This window comes from Arthroderma uncinatum, assembly GCF_011692745.1.
Source record: "Arthroderma uncinatum strain CBS 119779 chromosome Unknown scaffold3, whole genome shotgun sequence".
Classification (NCBI taxonomy): domain Eukaryota; kingdom Fungi; phylum Ascomycota; class Eurotiomycetes; order Onygenales; family Arthrodermataceae; genus Arthroderma; species Arthroderma uncinatum.
This window is the reverse complement of record NW_022983865.1, coordinates 1,305,462-1,327,944: the sequence shown is the minus strand read 5'-3', so window position 1 is coordinate 1,327,944 and position 22,483 is coordinate 1,305,462. Positions and strand designations below refer to the sequence as shown.

The following is a 22,483-nucleotide window of genomic DNA, read 5'->3' as shown; positions in this document are numbered from 1 at the left end:
TGGCAGTACCGTCAGCTATGGCGGCTTCTAATCTGGCCGGTAAGCCACTCTATACCATGTACCTTGCCGGAAGAAATGTTTAGGGAACGAGCGTGATGAACTGATGGCTGTGATGAATAGCTCTGCTATACCAATTCTACAGAGGTCCTGCAGGCAGGAATGGTTATATACAGCCTACGAGTGATTGAACGGCTATGGGGGTCAAGGAAATTTGCTGTAAGCAAGGCCAAAAGCTACAAGAACTGCTCTATACATTACAGAAAGGCTGACTTCATCGATTCATAGAGCTTTATTCTTAGTACTCTTCCATTTACGACTCTTCTTCCACCTCTCATTCTCGCGCTCGTGGTCCGCCCGCTATCTCTGAATACATTGAACCTTCTCCCCGCCGGCCCAACGGCAATCCTCTTTGCAATCCTCGCACAATACCATGCTACTATCCCTACGACATACAAATACCGTATATTGACCAGTTCGTCAGCTACCCCGGCATCCGCATCGTCGACATCTGGGTCTTCAATCACATTCAGCGATAAGTCGACGATCTATTTCCTGGCGCTCCAGCTTTCGCTATCACAGTTACCCCACACCGTACTACCTGCTTTCATCGGCTGGGTGGTTGGTTACGCATGGCGTGTTGAGCTGTTACCTAGCAAGATATCGTCGTGGAGAATTCCTGGGTGGCTATATGGGGGTGCGCCGGAACGACAGAGACGGGGTGGGCCACAGGGAAGCAGTGGTGATGCTTCTTCTTCAGGGACTGCGGGTATGGGGAATAGAGACCCCGAACGACTGGAAGGGCTACGACGAAGGCTGGAAGGGGAATCTCGAGCTGCGGCCGTGGCGGTTGCTACTACCGAGACGGAGGGAGGTAGAAGAAGCACTAGTAGTGTTGGAGGGAGAGCAGCGGGCGTTGAGGAAGCGGATCAACGAAGGCCGTTGGCCGGACAGATATTAGATCGGTTTAGGGGAGCCTTTTAAATATGTTTATGTACAAATTATGACACAATTATGACGATTCAACAGCAAAATCCATGTGACAGTGGTGCCTTTTATTTAAACAGATTGTGATAGTACAGGGTATTGAGATGGGCCATCGAGTAGGTGGCTACAGTACATATATTCTAGTCTCAGACGGAAGGCCATGCTAAATGTTTTGCATAAGAAAATACGCTTGGGATGCGAGGTAAAGTAGAGAAAGACCGCCCCTGGCCTCTGAAACGATGGCCATAAAATGTAAGAAGTAACCAACCAAGGAATACCAACTGAAAAAAAAAAAGAAAGAAAGAAAGGATATCTTCGATCAACCCCCTATTTCCCATTTCCAGTTTTAGTTTTCCTCATCCCATCCTTGCACTCATTGCAATACCATATAACTAAAGAAACGGAGAGTTAGCCAGGCTGTATGTGATATAGACCGTAGAGATAGGGAATACGCACCACTCTTGGAAGGCGGCTTCGTCAGCCCAACGCACGAAAGATGGAACCATTCACGCGGACAATTCGGATTATCGCACGCCACCATCTCTCCAAAACTGACTTCGTTACAGTAACAATATCGTGGCTCCGTCTCATCGTCTTCCTCGTCCGCACCCCGAGGTCCGTCTTCAGGTTCTTCCGCCGCGGCAGATAAAGCTATCTGCCGAGCAGTTGAAATGCTGCCCGTCTTCTTGTGGGATCGCTTTGGTCCGTCTCCTGCCCTAGACGGTCTCGATCTCTGCTGTGATTCGGCATATGTGGATGAAACGGGCGTTGAGTTTTTGGAGGACCGCTTTGTAGAGATGCCGGTGTTTATTTCCGGTAGATTCGAGTAATCTCCCTTCCCATCGTTTAGATGATTATTAGTAGCTGCCAAATTGACCATAGAGTTAGCCTCCTCGTGTTTAAGCTCAAGGGCTGTTGTCTTTGGGCTGTTTCTAATTATGTCGCCATTGGCTCTGGCTGCGTCAATTCTGGGACTAGCTGCGTCCTTTGAAGACGGGGGCCTGGCGTCCAGTAATTCTTTTTCTATTTTGGTCGTCGAGTTAGATAATGGTATGGAAGAAGGGTGGTGTTTGTTGGGTTTGGGTCCGGGTCCGGGGAACATACTCGGGTTTCGATTTGATGCAGATGAAGACGGCCTCTGGCGGGAGGAAGCCTGGGCCTGAGCCTGTTGCTGCGGCCGTGGTTGTGATCGAAGCGAAGACGTTGGCGTGGCACCGTTGGAAGTAGGATTGAGTTGTGATGGCCCCATTGTGCCAGCGAGCGATGGTGAGCTTGTTGTTGAAGTAACCGTGTTTGTTCTGTGTGATGTAAACTTGTTAGATTGATATTTTAAGCCTTGCTTGGGTTCTCCCAAACACCCTGTGCTGGTAGCTGAAAGGAAGTAAGCCCCTTTTGCGTTTTGTAAGGAGATTGCTGTGCCCGCAATGTGTACTGTAGAGGCGGCTGCCTCTATTGCGAACAAAATTTGGTGTGGGATTGTGATGTTTGGCGGGAGAGCAGAGCAATGAAATATAGAAATCATACCTCTTTCTTGCAGCTGTATTCGCATTGGGCGCCCTCGTTCTTTTCTTCACTGTATCAGGAGCAGGGCTTTCCTTCGATCCCGCTCTTCCGACAGGCACATTCGTAGCTGCGCTTGCGGATCGTTCCATGGCTGTGGCCGTCATCACTTGGGAATGTTCTACCTTTCGCCGTTTCGATCCACCAGCGGTCACAGCCCCGGTACCGCCAGCTACGGCGGCAGCAAGAGCTTGTTCGTTCAATTGGTTTTCGAGTACACGGCTTTTTGGGCCTGGCTTTCTTCGTACGGGCCCGCCCGCTCGTGCCTCGTCCGCTTCGATTTCGGCCTGGGTGCGACGCTGTCGGCGGACAGGCTCCTTTCTCGGTTCGTTGTCTGCGTCTCCATGGCCAACTCGATGGCTGTTTGCGCCGGCCGTGTCTCTTCTGGGCCGTTCGTTGACGGCACTAGCACTCGTTTTGGGAGTGGGTTTGTTGATGTACGCCCAGTGCGTTACGCTTCCGAGCCGAGCCTCTTCGCTCACTTCGCGCTGAACATAAGGGTAAACGGCATCGAGTCGACCGACGTCTCGCTGAAGAGTGGCATTCGCATTGCGCGCAACGTGATTCTTTTCATCAATGGTCCCTAGTAAATCGCCGAGAGTAGAGCGGATGTTTTGAAAAACCTGTCTCGTGGGTGTGACGTCGACCTGTACGAAAACCATCGAGTATCAATAAACCTGGACCAAGTAGGGAAAAAAAAAAGCTCAAGAGTGAAAAACAGAAGGAATGCGGTACCGTCTGCGGCTTTGGAGCGTCATAGTCTATCGAAATCAGCTTCGTCGCGGAAGTGAGCAGCTTGGACAGCTGCTCCTCTAGCGCCCACGCCTTGCCATCAACCTCATTCAACAACGAGTTATGTCTTCGGAATTCTCTAGGCAGCGCATCAATAGCATCACTGAAGTGAGTGATGCCCGGATACATCCCCGTTGGCATCGCGTTTCCCTGATGCGAGCCGCCAGCTCCGTGCCCTCCTCCAAGGCTCGAGGAGCCACCAACTTGGCTGCCGGCAAGAGACGAGCGGCCAACCGTCTTCGAGAGTCTCGAGGGGTTTGTACGGGTTTGACGGGCGGTCTGGCGCATGCTGCTGGCGTTGGTGCCAGTGGGAATGCTGTTAGACGCCATTGCCGGCTTGCGGCGAACGGAGAGCGAGACTGGGGGGCAGAGAAAGTGGGCGAGAGCAGCAGAAGAGCCGTCCTGGCGCAGAGATGGGTTCCGAGGCCGAGATCACACCCGGAGACAGCTTGACGAGAGAAAGACGGCGCAGTGAAGCCTGTAGACAGAGGTTGCGGAGGTGAAGATGAGAAACCAGAAAGAAACCCAAGATGCAAAGCCGAGAAGCGTGACGTTGGCCTGCTTATGTAAATATCAACGACAAAACCGCCAACAGCTTCGAGCATCTCTTTAAACAACATATATTATCTATTAAACGACTCTACCAGGTTATGCTCTGGAGAGTTCAAGTCAAGGAGGGCCAGGAACCCGTCCTCAAGGTCATCTTGGGCTCTTGACTACTTATACTGCTGTTGACCATGAAGCTTATACAACGCGAAACGTCAGTTCCAGTTCCAGAAGTTTTTGCGTTTAGCTCAACGTTGGATAATGATCTTGATGTTCCTTTCATTTTCATGAACTTCATCTTTGGAACATCTCTTTATGACTGTTGGTTTGACATGAAAATTTCCAAGAACGAATGTTGCGCCGTAAGAAAACTCTGGAGGATATTGCTCGAGCTATGGCAGAATTGAGCCAGTTCTCATTCTCTACCGGCGACACCCCGATATATGATACTCAGGGAACACTAACTCACTTTGGCCCAATGAGACTTGTTGACCATTAGGCAATGTTGGAGCGGCTCGGACAAAGCGATGGTGATGATATTGAACCGGTGCTATATCTTGAAGCTGCCCCTTTTACTGACCCACGAGATCTCTACCTTCTCTCACTTAACCGGGCAAAGGAGCCGGAGGACCCTCTTCATAAAGGGGTACAACAGTTTCTTCGTACCCTTCTAGGATGGATTCCGATACCAGAAGGCCCGAAATTTGTGCTAACACACCCCGACTTGAATATACAAAATGTCCTTGTATCTGAGGATGGCAGCGTGCAGGCCATTATTGACTGGGATGGTTTGGCGGCGGTTCCATGTCTTGTGGGAAACTAGAAATGTCCCTCTTGGCTCACTCGGGATTGGGATCCAGCGATGTACGCGTGGAACGCGGAGATGGAGCGGGTATCGAGCAAGATACGCTATGGGAAGACTCTCCAGAGACCCTTCGCTTGCATCGCGCAGAATACAATGGCTTTATGCAACGGTATTAATCACTGCAAGGACACTCACTCGCACCCTACTCTCCTTCACCTCGAGAATCATCAGTAACGCAAAAATCACTCTTTGTTGAGAACTTACTTATCGCAGCCGAGGACCGCTTATGCAGGTTCAGAATCATTACCAAATTTGTCCAGGAGATTATTGAATTGGCGCGAGTGAACTCTTCGGATCAAATTAGTAACGAATACAAGGGTCTAGAAATATTCGATATAACTGGTATCCTAGAAGACGATAAGATGGAAGAGGAAATGCTCAAGTTCCTGAAAGGGGGATTTGAGAGATTGATGAATCAGAATTCGGCGTAATAGCGCGCTTGCTACCCACAGTTTTACGATACAGAGTCTCAGCTCATACATCAAACCGACCGAGAGACAGATAGATGAGAACGACCCTTCATCAGTGCTGTATCAAGTGTTTACTTGACTGTTAAACATGTTAATTTTTTTACTTCACGATGACGTAGTGGTTATATAATCAAATCCAGCTTAGTAAGAATAAATTTCAGATATAGATTTACAGGAAGAGAAAAAAAGGCATCAAGAAGAAAATTACTGGGATTTATACACTATAGAAACAAAGGTGGTTGTGGTTGTGAAAGAACAAAGGAAAAGCCATCACACTCATGCATGTAAAATATTGTCTTTCGATGGGAGACACTTCAGCTCTCATCTACTTTCTCTTTCTCCCTCAGATCTACTCGCCCTTCAGCTTCTCCTGATGGACAGTGAAGGCGTCGTTCAGCAGATCTTGCTCCTCCTTGATATGGGAGGCCTTCAGACCAGTAGCCACACTGGCACTTGGGTTACGACCGGCGTACAGGACATGGCGTCTGTTGTGGTGGACAGTCTGGTTTAGAAGGGTCTCAATGCGGGGCTGCATGAAGCTCCAGCTACCAGCGTTGAGCGGTTCTTCTTGACAGAAGACAATGTCCTTGGCGTTGGGGTAGCTGTCGAGGTTGTCCTTCAGCTGTTGCCAGGGGAAGGGGTGCATTTGTTCAATACGCGTGATGGCGGTGTTCTTGATACCGTTGGCTTCACGGTGTTTGGTCAGGGCAGCCCAGACTTGACCAGTGCACATGATCACACGCTCGATGTTCTCGGGCTCATTGATCTGTTTGCCGTGCTGGTCATCAGGGATGATCCAGCGGAAGTGAGAGTCGCCGGTGAACTCCTCGATGGAGGAGCGGCAGGATGGGTGGCGGAGGAGGGATTTCGAGAAGAAGATAATCAATGCTATTAAGATAAGTTAGTGTTTGTACTTGTATGATTGGATATGAAGGGGAAGCTTACGTTTTCGGAATTGGCGGTTGATCTGTCGGCGAAGGATATGGAACAAGTTTGCGGGGGAGGTCATGTAGGCAATCTGCATGTTGCAGTCCTGGTGCTGTCTGTCTATCTTGTCGGCACTTGGGTACACGCGAGGATCTTCGTTACAGAGCTGGAGATAACGTTCAAGTCTGCCGGAAGAGTGCTCGGGACCTTGACCGTCGTATCCGTGAGGCAGAGACATAACGAGACCAGATCGCTGGACCCATTTGCTCTCACCGGAGGCAATGAACTGATCGATGATACATTGGGCGTTGTTGGCGAAGTCACCGAATTGGGCTTCCCACATGACGAGGGCATTGGGCGAGGTCAGGGAGTAGCCATATTCGAAACCAAGACTATGATATTCCGAGTTAGTTTTAGAGAAAGGGGACATACTAGGGGGTATAGTGTAACTTACGCTCCGTATTCACTGAGAGACGAGTTAGCAATGACGAAGGATCCTTGGTCAGGGCTAATGTGCTGCAGAGCAGTGTAGGTGCTCTCGTTCTCCTGGTCATGCAGAACGGCGTGACGTTGCGAGAAAGTACCACGCTCAACATCCTGACCGGATACACGAACATGGTGGCCTTCGTTACACAGAGTACCAAACGCAAGAGCCTCAGCAGTAGACCAGTCGATGTTTTCACCTTCCCTGATGGACTTCTCCCTGTTGCTCAGGATACGCTTCAGGTTGCGGTGAGGATTGAAGTTTTCAGGGGTGCTTCCAAGCTTTGCGCCAATCATCTGGAGGGTTTCAGCTTCAACACCGGTGGGGGGGTGGGCAAGGACCTCAGTAGCGAGTTCCTTGGGCGTCTTGAATCCGTTCCATGCTGAAGTGAGCCATTCTCTGCTGGTTGGAGTGTAGTCCTTGCTGCGGTCGAAGCTGTCGTTGAGCATTCCCCAAACCCACTTCTTGTGCTCATCGATATCTTCCTTGGTGAAGGTCTTTTCCTTCAAGAGTTTATCGACGTACTTGTCAATTTGGCTCTGCTGCGAAGCAATGCGCTTGTACATGAGGGGCTGGGTAAAGGCGGGCTGATCGGTTTCGTTGTGGCCTTGTTTACGGTAGCAGACGATGTCAATAACGACGTCGCTCTTAAACTGGGCACGCCAGTCAGCGGCCAATTGGCAGACGTGGTTAAGGGCTTCAACGTCGTCTCCGTTGACGTGGAAGACAGGGGCGTCGATGGCCTTGGCGATATCAGAACAGTATGGGGTAGATCGGGCGAAACGAGGATCAGTGGTGAAACCGATCTGGTTGTTGACAACGATGTGGATTGTTCCTCCGGTAGAGTAGGCAGGCAGCGCGTGGAAACCCATGGTCTCGTAAACGATACCCTGGGCAGCGAAAGCAGCATCACCGTGGAGAAGGACACCCATGGCGGTGTTGAATTCTTTCTCGTCGTTGTTGTAGTGCTGGATGGAACGTGTCTTTCCAAGCACAACGGGGTCTTCGGCTTCCAAATGGGAAGGGTTGGCAACAAGAGAAAGCTGGACACGCTTTCCGGAGGGAGTTGGACGCTCGAAGTTCATACCGAGATGGTACTTGACGTCACCGGAGCCCTCGTCGGAAGGCTCTGCGCTACCACTGAACTCGCTGAAGATGGACTCATTGGGCTTGCGAACGACGTTACTGAGGACGTTCAATCGACCACGATGAGGCATACCAATAACGATATCCTTGACTCCGTAGTCGACACTTCGGTCAATCAAGGCCTTCATACCAGGGACCAAAGTCTCACAACCTTCCAGACCGAATCGCTTGTCGTTGGGGAACTTGGTAGCCAAGAAAGACTCGAAGCTAGAACTCCAGATCAGACGGTCAAGGATGCGGCGCTTCTCGTCCACGGAGTACTTGTAGGGCTGTGGAATTTCGATACGGTCGCGGATCCAATCGCAAGGAACACGATCAGGAATGTGGATGTATTCCACACCGAAGGAGCCACAGTAGATCTTTTCGCAGGCGTCGATAATCTCGCGGAGAGTCATCTTCTTGCGCGACTCAGACTCGAAACGCGGGAGAATTCCAGGTCCAAGAGCGAACTCTTCATCCAAATCCTTCTCGGTGAAGCCATAATGCGACAGTTCGAGCTCCTTTGGTTTACTGTATCCGAAAGAATCTGCCTCGCCACGGATGCCGAGAGGGTCGATCTTTGCCTTGTGATGGCCACGGGCTTGGTATGCGCGGACAAGCAGCTGAACTTTCAGATGGTTCGAGACGTTGGTTCCGGCAGCGTTTCCGGGCATATGCTGAGGGACACCGCCGGTTGGGGTAGGAACAATCGTGGGTGGAGGCTGGAAGGCTTGCGAGATGGGCATCTTACCCTCCTCCATATTGTGGAAGTAGGTGCGCCACGAGACATGGACACTCTGGGGATCCTCCTTCCAGGCCATGTACATCTCATCGATGTAGTTGGCGGTGTTGCCCTGAAGGAATGAATCATTTGGATCCTATATATAAACGGAACCCGTTAGCTCCAGATCACCAATAGCGATGAAAAAGTCGATACTGACCACTCCTTTGCTGTTCTCGCCAGTAGCAACAGCGTAACTTCTGGCCTGCTTCCAGGATTGCCTGGTGCACGCCACGCCCAGAGGCCTCCGGCCAGCCAGATAGAGATTCGACCTTGCTGCAGAACATATCGAACGCGTACACGACGACTGTCTGAGAAGAGAAGAAGCTCCAGACGCCTTCAGCGTCACAGCTCTAGTTGTTCGAAGCATATTCACAGGTGTATTAAAATAAAAGATGTTCTAGACAGAAAGGCGCAAGTTAGCCCATCCGCCTTTAATATCAACCAGGTGCTCTTCTTTGTTTCCTCGTACCTATAATGTATTATTTTCCGACCGTCCGATCTAATGGTTTTTTTCTTATCGACGTTTCAGCTGCGTTTCAAAAGGGAAGCAAAAAAAAGTTCAAATACGACCAGCCAAAGAGGACACCAAAAATATATAATATTCTCAATGTCAAACGAGGCTGGAATTATCGACTATATCTGCCGTTCCGCCTCACACGAGCTCGAGGTCATCAGAACGTCTCCCTTTGCTGAGAGACGAGTATTTGTATAATTAAGTCTGTTTGACACGTTCTGGTTAGAGGCACGACTGAAGAGAGGAAAAAAAATTTAGAGCAGACGAGGGCAAGATGGAAGGGAAAAATGTGAGCTGCGAGGCCAAGAGAGGATCGGACGGCATCGTAGAAAAAGAAACATCCAATAGATCAACTCATGAGCTGCATATATCCTCTCTCGGACACACGACACAGCTGCGCCCAAGGGGGCTGGAACGGCTTGCAGGAAGACAGCGGAAGAGCATACGTACTGGTAAACGGGTCAATTGGTCGGACACGAAGCAAAATTAGCACGACAGATGATGGTGATGCAGAGACGGAGCTTCGAGATGGAGTGGAAAGAAAACACGGTGTTGAGGAATCGGAGGAAGGGCGAGGAAAAATAGGACAGCAAGTCGTCCCGATCGGGTAAGAACCGTGACCCAGCTGGTTACGTAAGCATACGGCAGAAAAGGGCCCGCGGATATTAATTACTTGCCGCTTTTAGCTCGGGCAGTGGCGGCACGTTACCATACGATACGCCTGGCCCTCGCAATTTTGCTGACACATCACGTCCCGCCAGCCAATCAGACAGGTAAAAATGTCAGACACAGGTGCGACGTCTGGGGCCTAGAGCGGACTAGCGTGATACGCCGTATCGGTGGTATTGTAGCCCTTCGTGCCCGATGACATAAGCAGGTGCGACTGCGTTTCTGATTGGTCGTTGCTTTCCTCAGGGCGTGGCAGTGCATGCATCTTTGCTCCCTACTCCTGCTTGGGGGGGCTGCTTTTGTTTTGCATCGTTGCAGAGTTTGTCTCACGCCCTGTTATTGGTCTTTAAAACCTCATTTTATCAGCTGGACAGCGGTATGCCTGCAGAAAGACGGCTGTGACGGAGTCACCCGTTGCCGGACATCCTCGACATGGATACCGTACCCGATCACCTGATCGGCAATATCGACTTCATCAACCTCCTATACATCATAGGACTATATACGCACAGGCAGCAAGAAGATGAGGTAGACGGTATGCCGCTGGTCTCGTGGATGCGATACTACGTGTTTATTTTCTGGTGTGATTGTAGTTGGCTGACCAGAAACCGTCTCTAAAGCGGCCCCATCGATGGACAACCCCGAGACACAACTAGAACTGGAGACACGACCAGACATGGCTTTGTAGCACCGGTACGGTGTAGAGTGCTCCATATTCCGCAGATCAATCCTCACCGGCCTTGGAATACCACCTGCAAAGTTATGTTAAGAGTCTCTCATGTGTGTGGTATATCATGCCTCTAGCCATATCTTCATTGAGTAAGTCGACTCGTGCTTAGGATGATCTTTCAGCCGTCAGATACGTAATTATCTGCTCAAACAACACCAATCACTAGGATTTGATCCTTCTTTTGCATGTCGTGCATATCATGCATACCGAGAGAGCTTCGTTTATTGCTTGTTTGGCCCCGGTTCAATGTGCCCCCACAAGCCATGGATCACCAGCTGTCTCAATGCTCCAGGGTTGTAAACAACCTCATGGCACGAAGAAAATGCCTCTATAAGTTTGGGAACTATGACGGAGGATGTGATTGTCATGGAGATCCCCAGTTAAGTTGATCTGAGGGGCGGCCGATTCAGCCGTGGAAAGCTAATGTATGCGGTGTTTTAACCGTTTCGAGCTCTAAAGCTTATCCATTCGGCTTGGATTATCAGTATCGGTAAAAGCAGACGGTAACAGGCGGGTAGGTAACCATTAATGACCCGAGTACCAACAGCTAGACAATATTTGGCCATACAATACAAGCTACCTCTAGCTTAAACGGTTTAAAGGCTGCTTGGTGACTGATGTTTTCCGAAACGAAGCGAATGCTATGATGCATGTCAAACTAATTGATTCTACTCATCAGTGCATCTATGTAAACAGCAGATTAGTAGAGTGTTAAACTGACTCGGTGAAGAGACGAGGTTAGCGTTTATTAATAGCACAATATCTATAAAAATCCCTTTGTCTTCCTAAACTTTAACCAACATAGTTCCCACCCGCTACACCTAGGTACAAAGATACCACGGCACAACGACGCCGCTGTCAAAGAGCCGGTAGTCTAATTATGGACGCCTAAGCTTTGGACGGGAAGGCGGGAGCGGCACGTTGCCGCACCCAGCACTATGGACGTAGTCTTGGCAGTGGAGGAGCCTGTGGTACGCCATCCCTTGGCCCGGCTACGCCTCATGGCTCTAGCTGCTTCTTCATAAGAGCAGTGGAACATGCCCTAGATATATATCTTTATAGTGATGCGACGAACGAGCAAATTACCTCACCAATTGACCATCGAAATGGCTAAACCTCACCCCCACCCCATACTTCGCCATATTTCGCACTTCCAAGTCGAGCGAGATCGAAATGCCTTGTATATCACAAAGAATAAAACATAATCTGGATAATAACATTAAAATTACCAATACAAGAGACGAATATAGCTAAAGAAATTTAGTGGGCATTAAAAGTAAGAAGAATGGTCTTTGGCTTATCCCTAAAGCCATCACTCGTCGCTCGTTACATCGCTCGTATTCATGCCTTCAAGAATTGCCTGCTAGCATACACTATCCCTTTGCGCTATACTTCTCATTAAATGCATTGACAGCTAGAATGCCGAGTTAGTTAATGGGCTACTGGAATTGATAGGAATGTATGAGGGGTGTAAGGCGTATGCATACCAATAGCAATTTGCTTATAAAACCAATTTCTCCCACTTTCATCTTGTACAGGGATGAATGGGCCATTGGTACCTCCTTTGAGTGTTATAGTCATGCCGGTTCGTTCCTTAGAAATCTTTTGGATGTCGGTCAATTTGATGTCCCATTCTGTGGTGAGGCGCTTTGATCGAACGAGCATGATTCGATCGTAAGTCAATAACACAAGCATATCCTTGCCGGGAAACTCAAGATGGGCGATATATTCCTCGTTGAAATATTTGCCATCATCTGTCGTCTTTAGCCAAAACTGGCCTAGAGCTTCGCGCTGGGAGTAAGGTTTCACAATCCCAGCCATGCCGATGAAACGAGTCAAACGCACTCGATCAAGACCCCCTGCATCGAATACTGTGGTAGTGTTTCGCACTCCTTCCGCAAGATCTACAACTCCTGTTAGTTGAAGGTAACAAAGGACAAATGGTTATTGGGATACCTACTAGACGCAAGATCAAAAGCACCAAGGGCTGGCTTGGTAGCAAGACCAAGGAATCCTTTTCCAACACCCTTTACGAACCCTTGGAACCCCTCCTTCTCCGCACCCTCAAGAGGATGACGTGCGAGACCACCGATTCCACTTGCCATGCTACTAGCGAAAGCACTGCCTCCTGCTGTTACTCCGTAGAGCGCATGCTTCGGCCTATTTCGAGCTCGTGACATTCTTCGCTGGTCTTGGAACTCCTTATCTAGCGTTGCAGCGGCAAGACCTTTCGAGACACTTCCAGTGAACTTTGTAAGACTGTCAGATATTCCAAATACCGATTTTTTCACGAATGAAGTAGCACCCTTGGCAATTCCTAGACCTAGCTCCTGCGGCCTGTCGGACATGACGAAACCTTGGTATGGCTCGTAGAATATGTCTGCAACACCAGAACTAACGGTGTTAAACAGGCCAACGGGGTTTCCTAGGAAGTCCGCAGATCCAATAACGACATGCACTTGGCGGAGGAATTCTTGAGTATAATGGTTTGTAATGTTCGAAACGAGCGTCGGTATAGAGACTCTTGCATTCTCGAGTAGGAGAGCGTTTAACCTGACCGGGGCGTCGTTGACGTTACCGATGGACATCGTCATAACGTTTACAAAAAACATCAGGGGGTTAGACGACTCGGTGGTATCCTCCACGTTGACTCGCTCTGTGCGGACGAAGGACAAATCGAGCTGCATCGGGTGTAAATGGAGCACCTCGAAGTATACGTCTTGCCCTTGCGCTTCGTTTTTAGGCTCTGGAATGCCAAGTTCCGCCTCGCATATCATATCTTCCCGTTCTTCAGTCCACGATGCACCAGGGACGTTCACAAATTCAAGGAGGGCAAAAATGAAGTCTTCGTCAAGTTCTAGAGTCATTTGTTGCACAAGGAGTGACGCATACTTCACATATAGCACACCATATGAATCGTCTTTGACGCGGGTGACTGTTGCAGTGAAAATTGGATGAGCCTCCATCTCCCTGCCTGTCTTCGGGACAACACTAGGGTATAGGAGTATTGGGAATATTCCACCATAGAGCTGATTGTCAACCTGTATCCATTTTATCGTAGTGTTGAGGGTTTGGTAGATCTTGGACTCGCTGAGCTTGAGATCTATCTCTCGGAAAGTGATATATACTAGCTCTTTCAAGTTTTGGTTAACCAAAGAGATACCGATTCCATTTAATCGAAGTTGGGCTTTGAAGGTGACGTCCGAGTTAATCTCTTTAACCTCAAATCCGGTGGATACACTTGTCTGAGAAGAGGCTGGCTTTTGTTGTCTGTATATACTCCTTGATGGCCGGAAATTGGATAGAACAAGCGTCTGGGTTGGCCCCTCAGCCTCAATGCGAATATCGACAATTTTTTGTGGCGAATCTTGAGTTGGTGGAAGTTTCATTGGTATTAAATTACCCATTTCCGCAAGCTTGATATATCTTTCTTTGCCTCGACAAAGAAGGACAAGAGACTTGTTCTTTGCAGCAGGATAGTCCCATGCGTAAGGCATGATACTACGAGGTGGGAGGCGGTAACGGATTGGACGCCAGCTACTGCTGCGATCATCTTCGTCCTCGTGAGCGTTGGGGTTCTATAATGCTGTTAGAATAAATTCTTGATCAGTCGAGTCAGGGGTTCATAACGTACGGCTTGAAAGAAGATGAACTCTGCATCACTTTCATTTTTCATAGAGAATGGCCAATGCACCGTCTCCATACTAATGCGTAAAAATATCGTTGCACCTTCCATGAGGACTTCGACTTTGAGTAATCTTTGACGTTGATTTGCCTTTGCCAGTTTCACATGAATTATCCCCAGATCAGCAATGTTGAATAGTGATGACCATTGATTGTTTACCCCTGGGAAGCATAAGCAGAGTTGTTTTTCGGCGCTCTGTCTGAGAAAGTGAAGAGGCACAAGGTCACCCGGTTTCAGTGTGATAACATTCGAAGAACCAGGCTCACGAGCGACAAGTTCTTCGTCTAGCCTATTGTCGATTATGAACCTGGGAGAAACGGTAACAATCTTTGTGACCTTATACTTCCCAGTGCCCTCCTCAACCGTCACTCCAGCATGATATTCTGTTCGGCCGTTGGTAGCAGGCAGGATAACCTCGAAGCTACTTCCAATTGCTTCAAAACTCTGCGGTTTGCTCCACGACGATCCATTTACCCTAAGGACGGATCTGTTCTTGCGGTCATCCGTTGGGTACGAGTACATGTATGGGATGGCGGAGCGAACTCCATTAGCTGCATCCGTTTTAATAGCTCGGCCAGCTGCAGACCTGCCACTGTGGAAAACGCCCTTGCTCTGAATGTTGAGGTCGAGACCAGTCTTGTTTAACACAAGGTAAGGACTAAACACAGAAACCTTGAAGGCACCACCGCTGTCTGGAACAGTAAAGTAATGGAGGCCCAACTTGAGTTCCTGGCCTTGGTCGTCCTGTACAGAAAGCGTCGTCTCTCTCCTAAAGTCCTCCTGAACATTTCCATTGATAATTGCAAATTCGCATTGCCGAAATACAGTGTCCTGCATATCAATGCTTAGAAGAAGAACATGCGAAAGTTCAACGACATGGACTGGGCTCACGCCTCCCTTACGGAGGAAGTTTGTCCAGTCTTTCTTCAAGCTTTTGTCATAAATTCGGTACTTAAAGTCATATGGAAGTAAATTTTGGATCTCGATAGGAGCGGACACGCGAATCCGCATGTATGGATATACCGTTAGCAGAGGGTCATTTCGGTCGAAGGATGCATTCATCTGGAAGTAGAATGGTGGGGATTGTTGTCCATTTTCGCTCTGACATTTGAGCGTTCTTGTCGGTCTTTTCAATAAATCTTTCCAGAATAGCCTCTCATTTGACCAATCATACCCGAAACCTTGATCAGGACGGACAACAAGAGAGTGCAGGTATGCAGCACCTACTGGCGCTGGACGCGAATCGCCAGGAAGGATCTTTTCAATCTTGAGAAGGTGACCTTCCTCGGGACTAAATACTCCAACTTCGACAGGAATCTGGGTCCTATTCTCCACTACGAGTGGAGAGCGGAAGGTGATGTATTTGACGTAGTCTGCACCCAGACTAACTTCCACCAGGAGCTTATGCAGCACTTTGTCTTTCTTCGGCTTTAGGTTATACAACGTTTCGCCTTCGCGAATGAGGGGAATTCGGTTGATGCTGTCAAATCCACTGCCTTCAAGTTTGATTCCTACTGTACCCGCATTTCCCTCCGGCGTAAGATTCTCTCGCATGGTGGTTGGGTCCTCGAATCGCCATGGGTACTCTTCACCATCATCCAGAGTGCATGCGTGGCCCTCCTCGCCCTTGCCGGTATCTGCCCATACTCGTAGCTCAAAGCCAGTGTAATTTCGGATTCTATAGGGGGTATCTGTGCCCCTTGGCTTAGAAAGAACATCCTCGTCGGCTGATAGGAATTGCATTGTCTTCGACGCCAAAGCAATTGTTGCAGATGTAACTGTTAGCTCCATGTTCTTATGGGAATAAGCATCAACGGAGAAAATATCCGGGCTAAGTTCTTTCGACATGTGGAACCCAAGCTGCCATGGCTCGATCAAAGGCTCCCAGGTCGACTTTGAGAAGTTGTAAACATTGATTAGGGTATCGAATGTGGTATCGGCGCTCATATTTGCGGACCAATCTCTAACATCCGCTCGGAACGCATGCACGCTCCAGTCGAGAAGCGGAAGGATATGCACGTCACCAATGAGTATAACTCTAATACCATCCATCTGAACACACATTTCTTCCTTCTTCACTATCGCCGACTGTTGGATCCTATCAGCGGCAGTCATTCGAGATTGAACAGGGGTACTTGGAGATTGAAGGTCTTGCTGTGTGGGCTTTGCCAGAAGAGCCTTCGACTCGCCTGTCGTGTTCTGGGGCGCGTTCGGTGTTGTCATTTCGGATACCCTGTTCATGATTTGTAGGGCTAAAAGGATATCTCGAGGGGATAATCGAAGTATCAATGGCTCGACATGGACATCAATCCTTGTCATGGAAAATCCTTTCCCTTTGGTCTGGGTATCCATTGACAACTCGAGAGAGAAGTCATCTAGAATACGGAGTCTGCTGGTTTCAAACTTATCCATACGGCAAAGGAACATCCCAACCTTGGTAACTTGAAGGGTTGAAGCATTCTGTTGCGAGTATACAATTTGTTTAGCTCCCAAGACGATGGCTTCAGTATTAGGTATGGTTGGGTTTGCGACTAGGATGACTTGGGAGTCCACCATATTAAATCTCAGGGAGGTTGTGAAAGAGGTCTTATTTTCCGCTGTCACGGCGCTTGAAGGGACTTGATCGGATTTAGATGGTAAACTTTCCCGAGAGGATACTGTACTCTGGGGTTCTTCGTCTGAACTCTCTGGAGTATCTGGAGTAGACTCAACAGGGAACGCCGCTGTTGCGAATGATTTAAGCGAGAATAGATAATCAACAGCAAATATAATCCGTGGGCTATCAATTGTTACCATGACGACTAGTTGTCGTTCAGTGCCGCCGGACATCGACATACTAGCCATGAATTGTTGCTGGACATCGGTGTTAACCAGGGACATGATCTTGCGGAACCGATTTGTCTCCTTAGACCTGCTATCTCGGACATTAAACGAATGAATTAACAATTCAGACTCGAGGGAGCCATCGTTCAGCATCCGCAGCTTGACATTAGTATTGCTCAAGAAAAATTTAGACAAGCTTGCGTCATCTAGGGAATGAACTGGCGCATCCTCATTCACGAGGAATAGCTCTAACCCAACAGTTTCCACTCTGAACTCCAATTCAAGCTGGATTGATTTTCCTGGTTCCGTGGGTTTCTGGGCAGAGCGATCCGTGAGCGCTGTGCTCGATTCACTAGGTTTTCCGGAGTCAGGTTCCTGACCGGTACTGGCAGACAGTTCAGGGAGAGCTTGTTGCGCCTGTCCCTCTTGAAGCTCCTGGTCTGGAGTAAATGCAGCTGGGATGGTTTTCGATAGTTCGAGGAGGAATTGGAATTGCATTTGCGATATTCGAAGGTTGGTGGGTGACATTGAACCGTCTACTCGCATGATCGGGATTAAAGAATCGATTGGGTCCTTCGTATATTTTATGTTGAAATCCATATCCACTTTCTCAATCATTTCTAGCTCTTCACAAACTTCTTCTGAAAAGTAAAAGGTTGATGTGAGGCGAATATGTCGAACTCCAGCAGAGATGACGTTAACCATATGGTTGTTGCCAGCTTTATCAGTAGGAGTGAACTGATTGCTGGCATATATCTCTCCCAGATGAGCCGTGATGAAATCTCTGGGTCCATCTTTGTCTGTTATCCGCGGGAAGACCAGGATGGGGGTCATAACAACAATATCGAAATGCATTAGGGACGCGCTTTCTTGGATTTGGGTCGCTTGGTTCGCGGCGGCCTGACGAGCCGCATTGAAGATGCTTTGCATCTTGCCAAACTTAACTAAGAAGTTGATAACTCTTCGGTATGGCTCATCGATAAAGTTTATTTTAATTGAGCCAGATCGTAATACTACCTCTGAATCGTAACCAGGGTAGTTTTTCAGCTTTGGGTTGAACGTTTGGTAGCGGAAATCTGCAAAATCTTCCCCTTCTATACTCATCAAGCGGCGGACTGTCGATGACTCGCCATTGTCGTTGATATTATCAAATAATGTCAGGCTTCCCATTCTAGACTTGATTTGCATTGTCTCATCGGCAAGGAATATTCCGACATCAGCGGTATTGAGGCTAAGAGTAGCCAAGCGGACACCGTCATCGTTTAGAATAAGAGATATCCTCTCTAGCTTTGAACTGATGCGAATCTTTCCCGTGTTGGTTGGCTTTGGACCTTCCTTTGAATCGATAGATGCAGTTTGCTCGGCTGAGCTTTGGACTTGATTTTGCGGGTTTTGATTGGTGAATGTGATTAAAACAAAATCAAGGAGTGTAAGTAAAGTCTTCCGAGTGACAATCAAATTAATCGTTGAAACTAACAGGTCGAGATTCATCTCGACGCCCTCGTATACTGAGTTGAACTCAGGAGAGTTGGGGTTAACCTTAATAAATTTGAGAGTGAACAAGTCCTTGTCTTCATTAGCATCGAAGCCCCTGGATGTGACAATTTTTTTAAATTCCGGTGCCGACGAATGCTCTTCGATATAATCTTCTATGCTTAAGGATTTCAAAACGATATCTGCGGCCATGTCATATTCTCTGAGGTTATAGTCGAGATGGAAGTGTTCGGCAACCAATTCAACCAGAAGCTTATCTTCCGTTTCATCGTTGGGGTCAGATCGATATAGAGAGCCTCTAAGGGTATCCACGGTAAATTTAAATTCGAACATGCGCTGGTGTATGTTCTTAGACCCTTTCGAGTCTTTGGGTTTCTTCTCGTCTGGACCCTCAATATCGTTGTCTGACTGTAGGACAGGGACATCTATTTGTCTGGGAAATTGAAGTGACTGCGACCTCGCTCTAGACTCTAGCGTCGTAGCTTCGGATTGTGTATCTTTTCCAGTTGAATCCGGAGCCTGATCAGGGCTAAACCGAGGAATGGCTATATCAATTAGCCTCATGAGGTTTTTATACTTCGTATCCGACATTGATGCATGGAACTCCGGGAGGTGTCCTGAGATACGCGTTCTGGTGAGTGTTGATTTAGGAGCGATGCACAACTCGAGGACAAAGTCCATATTAATCCTATCCATGATATGAAGGTTCCTTGATACCGTGTCGGAATCCAACTGGGACTTTGTTGCTTCGATACCATTCCCAATAAGCACCTGTGTCGAGTCGAGCTTTAACAGGAATTTATCGTACATCAGCGATTCAAGCTGGCTCAGATCATCATCACGGAGTTCCGAGCCTTGCTTATTCTGAACCATCTTAAGTGTCTCCTTGTCGGCTAGCTTGCTGCTGACACTAACCCTACCGGCATCAAATATAAGACACATGCTATCGTCGGTAGTTATGCTTTCCGGGATAATGATCAACGGAGCGTGAATATCAAGCTGTGCATTGATGGTCTTGTGTTCTTCCAGGGCAAATTCCAGCCCAGCCCTAGTCTGTTGACGGATTTCCGCAACAGTTGCTCCAGCAGTTTCTAAGAGCGCGCCGATTGATTCCATGTGACGTTCTGGGGGTCGGAAGAATCTGACGATTTCAACCAAGACCTTAGGGGTATATATAACTTCGAGACTCTTCAACTTCATACGAAGGGCAGAGTCCGCACTACCGTCCAACGGGTTTGATTCGAACTGTAGATAGAAGAGGCTATCGTCTCTCTCGCAATCTATCTCCTCAACATCCGGCGATTCAGGTATATCCATCTCTGTGATCTCCTCGACATCCTCGCTGGGTAAGGAATAGCAGTCTTTAACACGAACAATTTGGGGGAAGACGGTGTCTTCGGTCGTGTGGTCGAACAGTCGTAGTCCACCGAGATCAACCTGGATCAAGAAAGAATCCGGCCGCTGAAGAGCCTTTGCCTGGAAGTTTTCAAATACCAGCTTTAATATCTCGTTTGCCTTGCCTTGCGGATCCCGCTTTAGGGTGAAACTACCAGACCGAAGGCTCGAGTCCACCTGGAATTTGACAGAGTCCCTCGGCAAATCAACTGCATCAGCGATAACTTTCTTCTCATCCCAGTCAATCGCCTGGTATAATTCCTGACGTTGCTCTTCCGTCATGGTTGTGGGCTGATCTTCCTCCTTCGGGCTGGACCCCCAAACCCATTCAGACCAAGTCTGCTGCCTTATGACCTTTTTCGGAAACTGGATCCTTTCCTTTCGTAGTTGATTCCTCGCAAGAGATCGCCAGAATCGAAGGTCCTCGTATGACAGTTTCTCTTCGAGAGCCTTCATTTCCGCTGTATCCTCAGGTGACATCGGATCCTCCCTTTTCCTCATTTTGAACAACTCAATATACCGAATACGGTTATCTCGTCGTTCCTTGATGTAGCCCCAGGTCCATTTACGGTTCCGTTCGTGGATTTTGTTAAGGATGGCATGACCCGCAAATTTGAACCAAGCGCGGGGATCTTCCTTTGGCCGACATTCTGGCATCAAGCTCCTATACTCCCGATGTTGAATAAAGTAATGGAAAAGGTCAACCAACATCAGGGCATCACGGTACTGGTGGTCATCTAGGACGAATCCAAGCTCGTCAAATATAAGTTTAGCTTTGGCCCTTGGATGGTCGACATTCTGGGATGTATCGAGTTCTAGACCGGCTTTGCCGCTGACTGGTTTTAAGATGTACTGGTTGTTTTCACTCAGCACGACGCCATCTCGGAACCTATCCAGTAGGTCGTCATGGCTAAAGACCGTGGGGCCCCCATCTTCACCCTCGGCAGGGTTGGGTGCGAAGAGCTCTGCGTCTGTGTTCCAGTACACGGCTAGAGAATTTAAAACTGCAAGCTTATAGTTGCTCGTAGACGTAGATTGAATGAAGGTGGGCTTCCAGTTCGAATCCGTGCTAACAGCGCTGAGTTCCTTGATCGTCACACCGACAGCGAATGGGTGTCCCGGAGCAGCAATGCCGTCTTCATAACGGAAATGGACATTCTTGATAGTCACTTGGAGGTTGTTGACGATTGCGGTTATCAAGCTTTGCGTGAAGCTCTGGTTCTTCTGCTGTTCCTCCTGACTCATCCCTTCCGTATTCTGTTCCATTATAAGTTCGGCGCTTTCAAGTTTCTCCATCTTAACCGCATGTTCCCTCCTCTTCTCTTCCTCCGGATCATAAGTAGAATCCTCCTTGGGCGCGGCAAGCAGAAACACATCTTGAATATGCACTTTCACAGGTTTCCCACGAAGATTGGACCATGGAATAGATAGTGTGAGTTCTCCGAGATGGCCCTCGACCACGTTTAACGGTAGATGAAGCTGATCTAAAGCTTCGCGGCGGAGTTCAAGGTCTCGTAGTTTGACGTCGCCAGACCATATGCCAACGTTAAGCTGTCCCGCATCAAAGTTCTTCACATACATCCCCAGAAACCTATTCAGTAGGTTCGCAACGATTCCTTCCAACATGGCGACGTCGCGGCTGTGGCCGATTCAGGTAGGCCGACAAGCGGTTTCGACCCGGCGTTAGGTTTCCTGCACAGATGCGCGTTCGGAGATCATGGGCGTCTCAACGATAGAAGAACGGCCGCTTTCTGCTTGGGACAGCTTGGAGGTTAGCTGCCAGCGCCGTGTTGCGGGATAGTTCTGGAGCTGGAGGAACTCTACCGTCATTAAAATAAGCACCACTCTCCCCCTCGTCGACCGCAAAACCAGGCTACCTCCACTGCGTAGTGAGATCTAGCACATTCAATTGCAAGCCAGGTTAATAAACCGACTCAGTTACTGCTCGTAGACTAAACCCGGCGCCCTGTATACCGGCAAGAGTCGTCGAAGTGCAGAGTAGTGAAATAGGGTTGTTCGTGGCAGCTTGGAGGAGAAATCTTGGGTGTGAGAGTGACGTAGATATTTATCTCGATGCTCCACCACCTTCCAAGGGACAAAATCCTGCTCCGTCCGCCGTCCAGGGCAGGCTATTCGCATTACGGAATTCGCACTGGCGGAAACATTCGCTTCAACCTATATGTCGCTTGGTTTCTGAAATACTAACATTTACTCCGTACGGCTAAGTGGTTCACAGTGAGAACGCTATGAATACGTCTATGACGAGGCGTAGTTAGTGATTTGAGGTCGTATTAATAACTACGAGCAGTGTCTCGTTTAAAGACGCTACATCAATTATGTACTCCGTATATATGGATACAACCATCGGACCAACGACAGCTAAACCATTTTCAAGGCGTATTTGAAGAGCAGGACCAGGCCAAGGAGGCAGCCTCAGTTATTGGTTGAACATGCCTTTTGACGCTCGTGTTAGATAACTGCAGGGGTTTGCATGGCCGAGGCCGACAGTCAGGCCATGAATACAATGGCGCCACCGTCGGATGTTCCATAGAGGTATGTTTAGACAGGCGATTGTGATATAAAAGGAGGATGCTCTCTGAAGTTATTGTAGTATGGTACACAGCTTCGGCCTATCG

The 22,483-nt window shown here is 48.6% G+C and overlaps 3 protein-coding genes across 3 annotated transcripts; all 3 read right to left on the bottom strand.

Moving 5' to 3' along the window:
• Positions 1–1,311: 1,311 nt before the first annotated feature.
• On the bottom strand, positions 1,312–3,666 carry GIQ15_04178 (PHD finger domain-containing protein; the record flags this gene model as incomplete). Its single annotated transcript, XM_033551595.1, has 5 exons — positions 1,312–1,376; positions 1,441–2,007; positions 2,089–2,282; positions 2,509–3,191; positions 3,280–3,666. 5 exons carry the CDS (start codon positions 3,664–3,666, stop codon positions 1,312–1,314), a joined length of 1,896 nt encoding a protein of 631 aa, XP_033405325.1.
• Positions 3,667–5,566: 1,900 nt separating this feature from the next.
• Positions 5,567–8,904, bottom strand: GIQ15_04177 (2-oxoglutarate dehydrogenase E1 component; the record flags this gene model as incomplete). The annotated part of the gene is made up of 4 exons (XM_033551594.1): positions 5,567–6,105; positions 6,163–6,536; positions 6,599–8,631; positions 8,695–8,904. The coding sequence occupies 4 exons, from the start codon at positions 8,902–8,904 to the stop codon at positions 5,567–5,569; spliced, it is 3,156 nt and encodes a 1,051-aa protein (XP_033405324.1).
• Positions 8,905–11,823: 2,919 nt separating this feature from the next.
• On the bottom strand, positions 11,824–21,473 carry GIQ15_04176 (vacuolar protein sorting-associated protein vps13; the record flags this gene model as incomplete). Its single annotated transcript, XM_033551593.1, has 4 exons — positions 11,824–11,864; positions 11,938–12,354; positions 12,411–14,028; positions 14,085–21,473. 4 exons carry the CDS (start codon positions 21,471–21,473, stop codon positions 11,824–11,826), a joined length of 9,465 nt encoding a protein of 3,154 aa, XP_033405323.1.
• Positions 21,474–22,483: the final 1,010 nt, after the last annotated feature.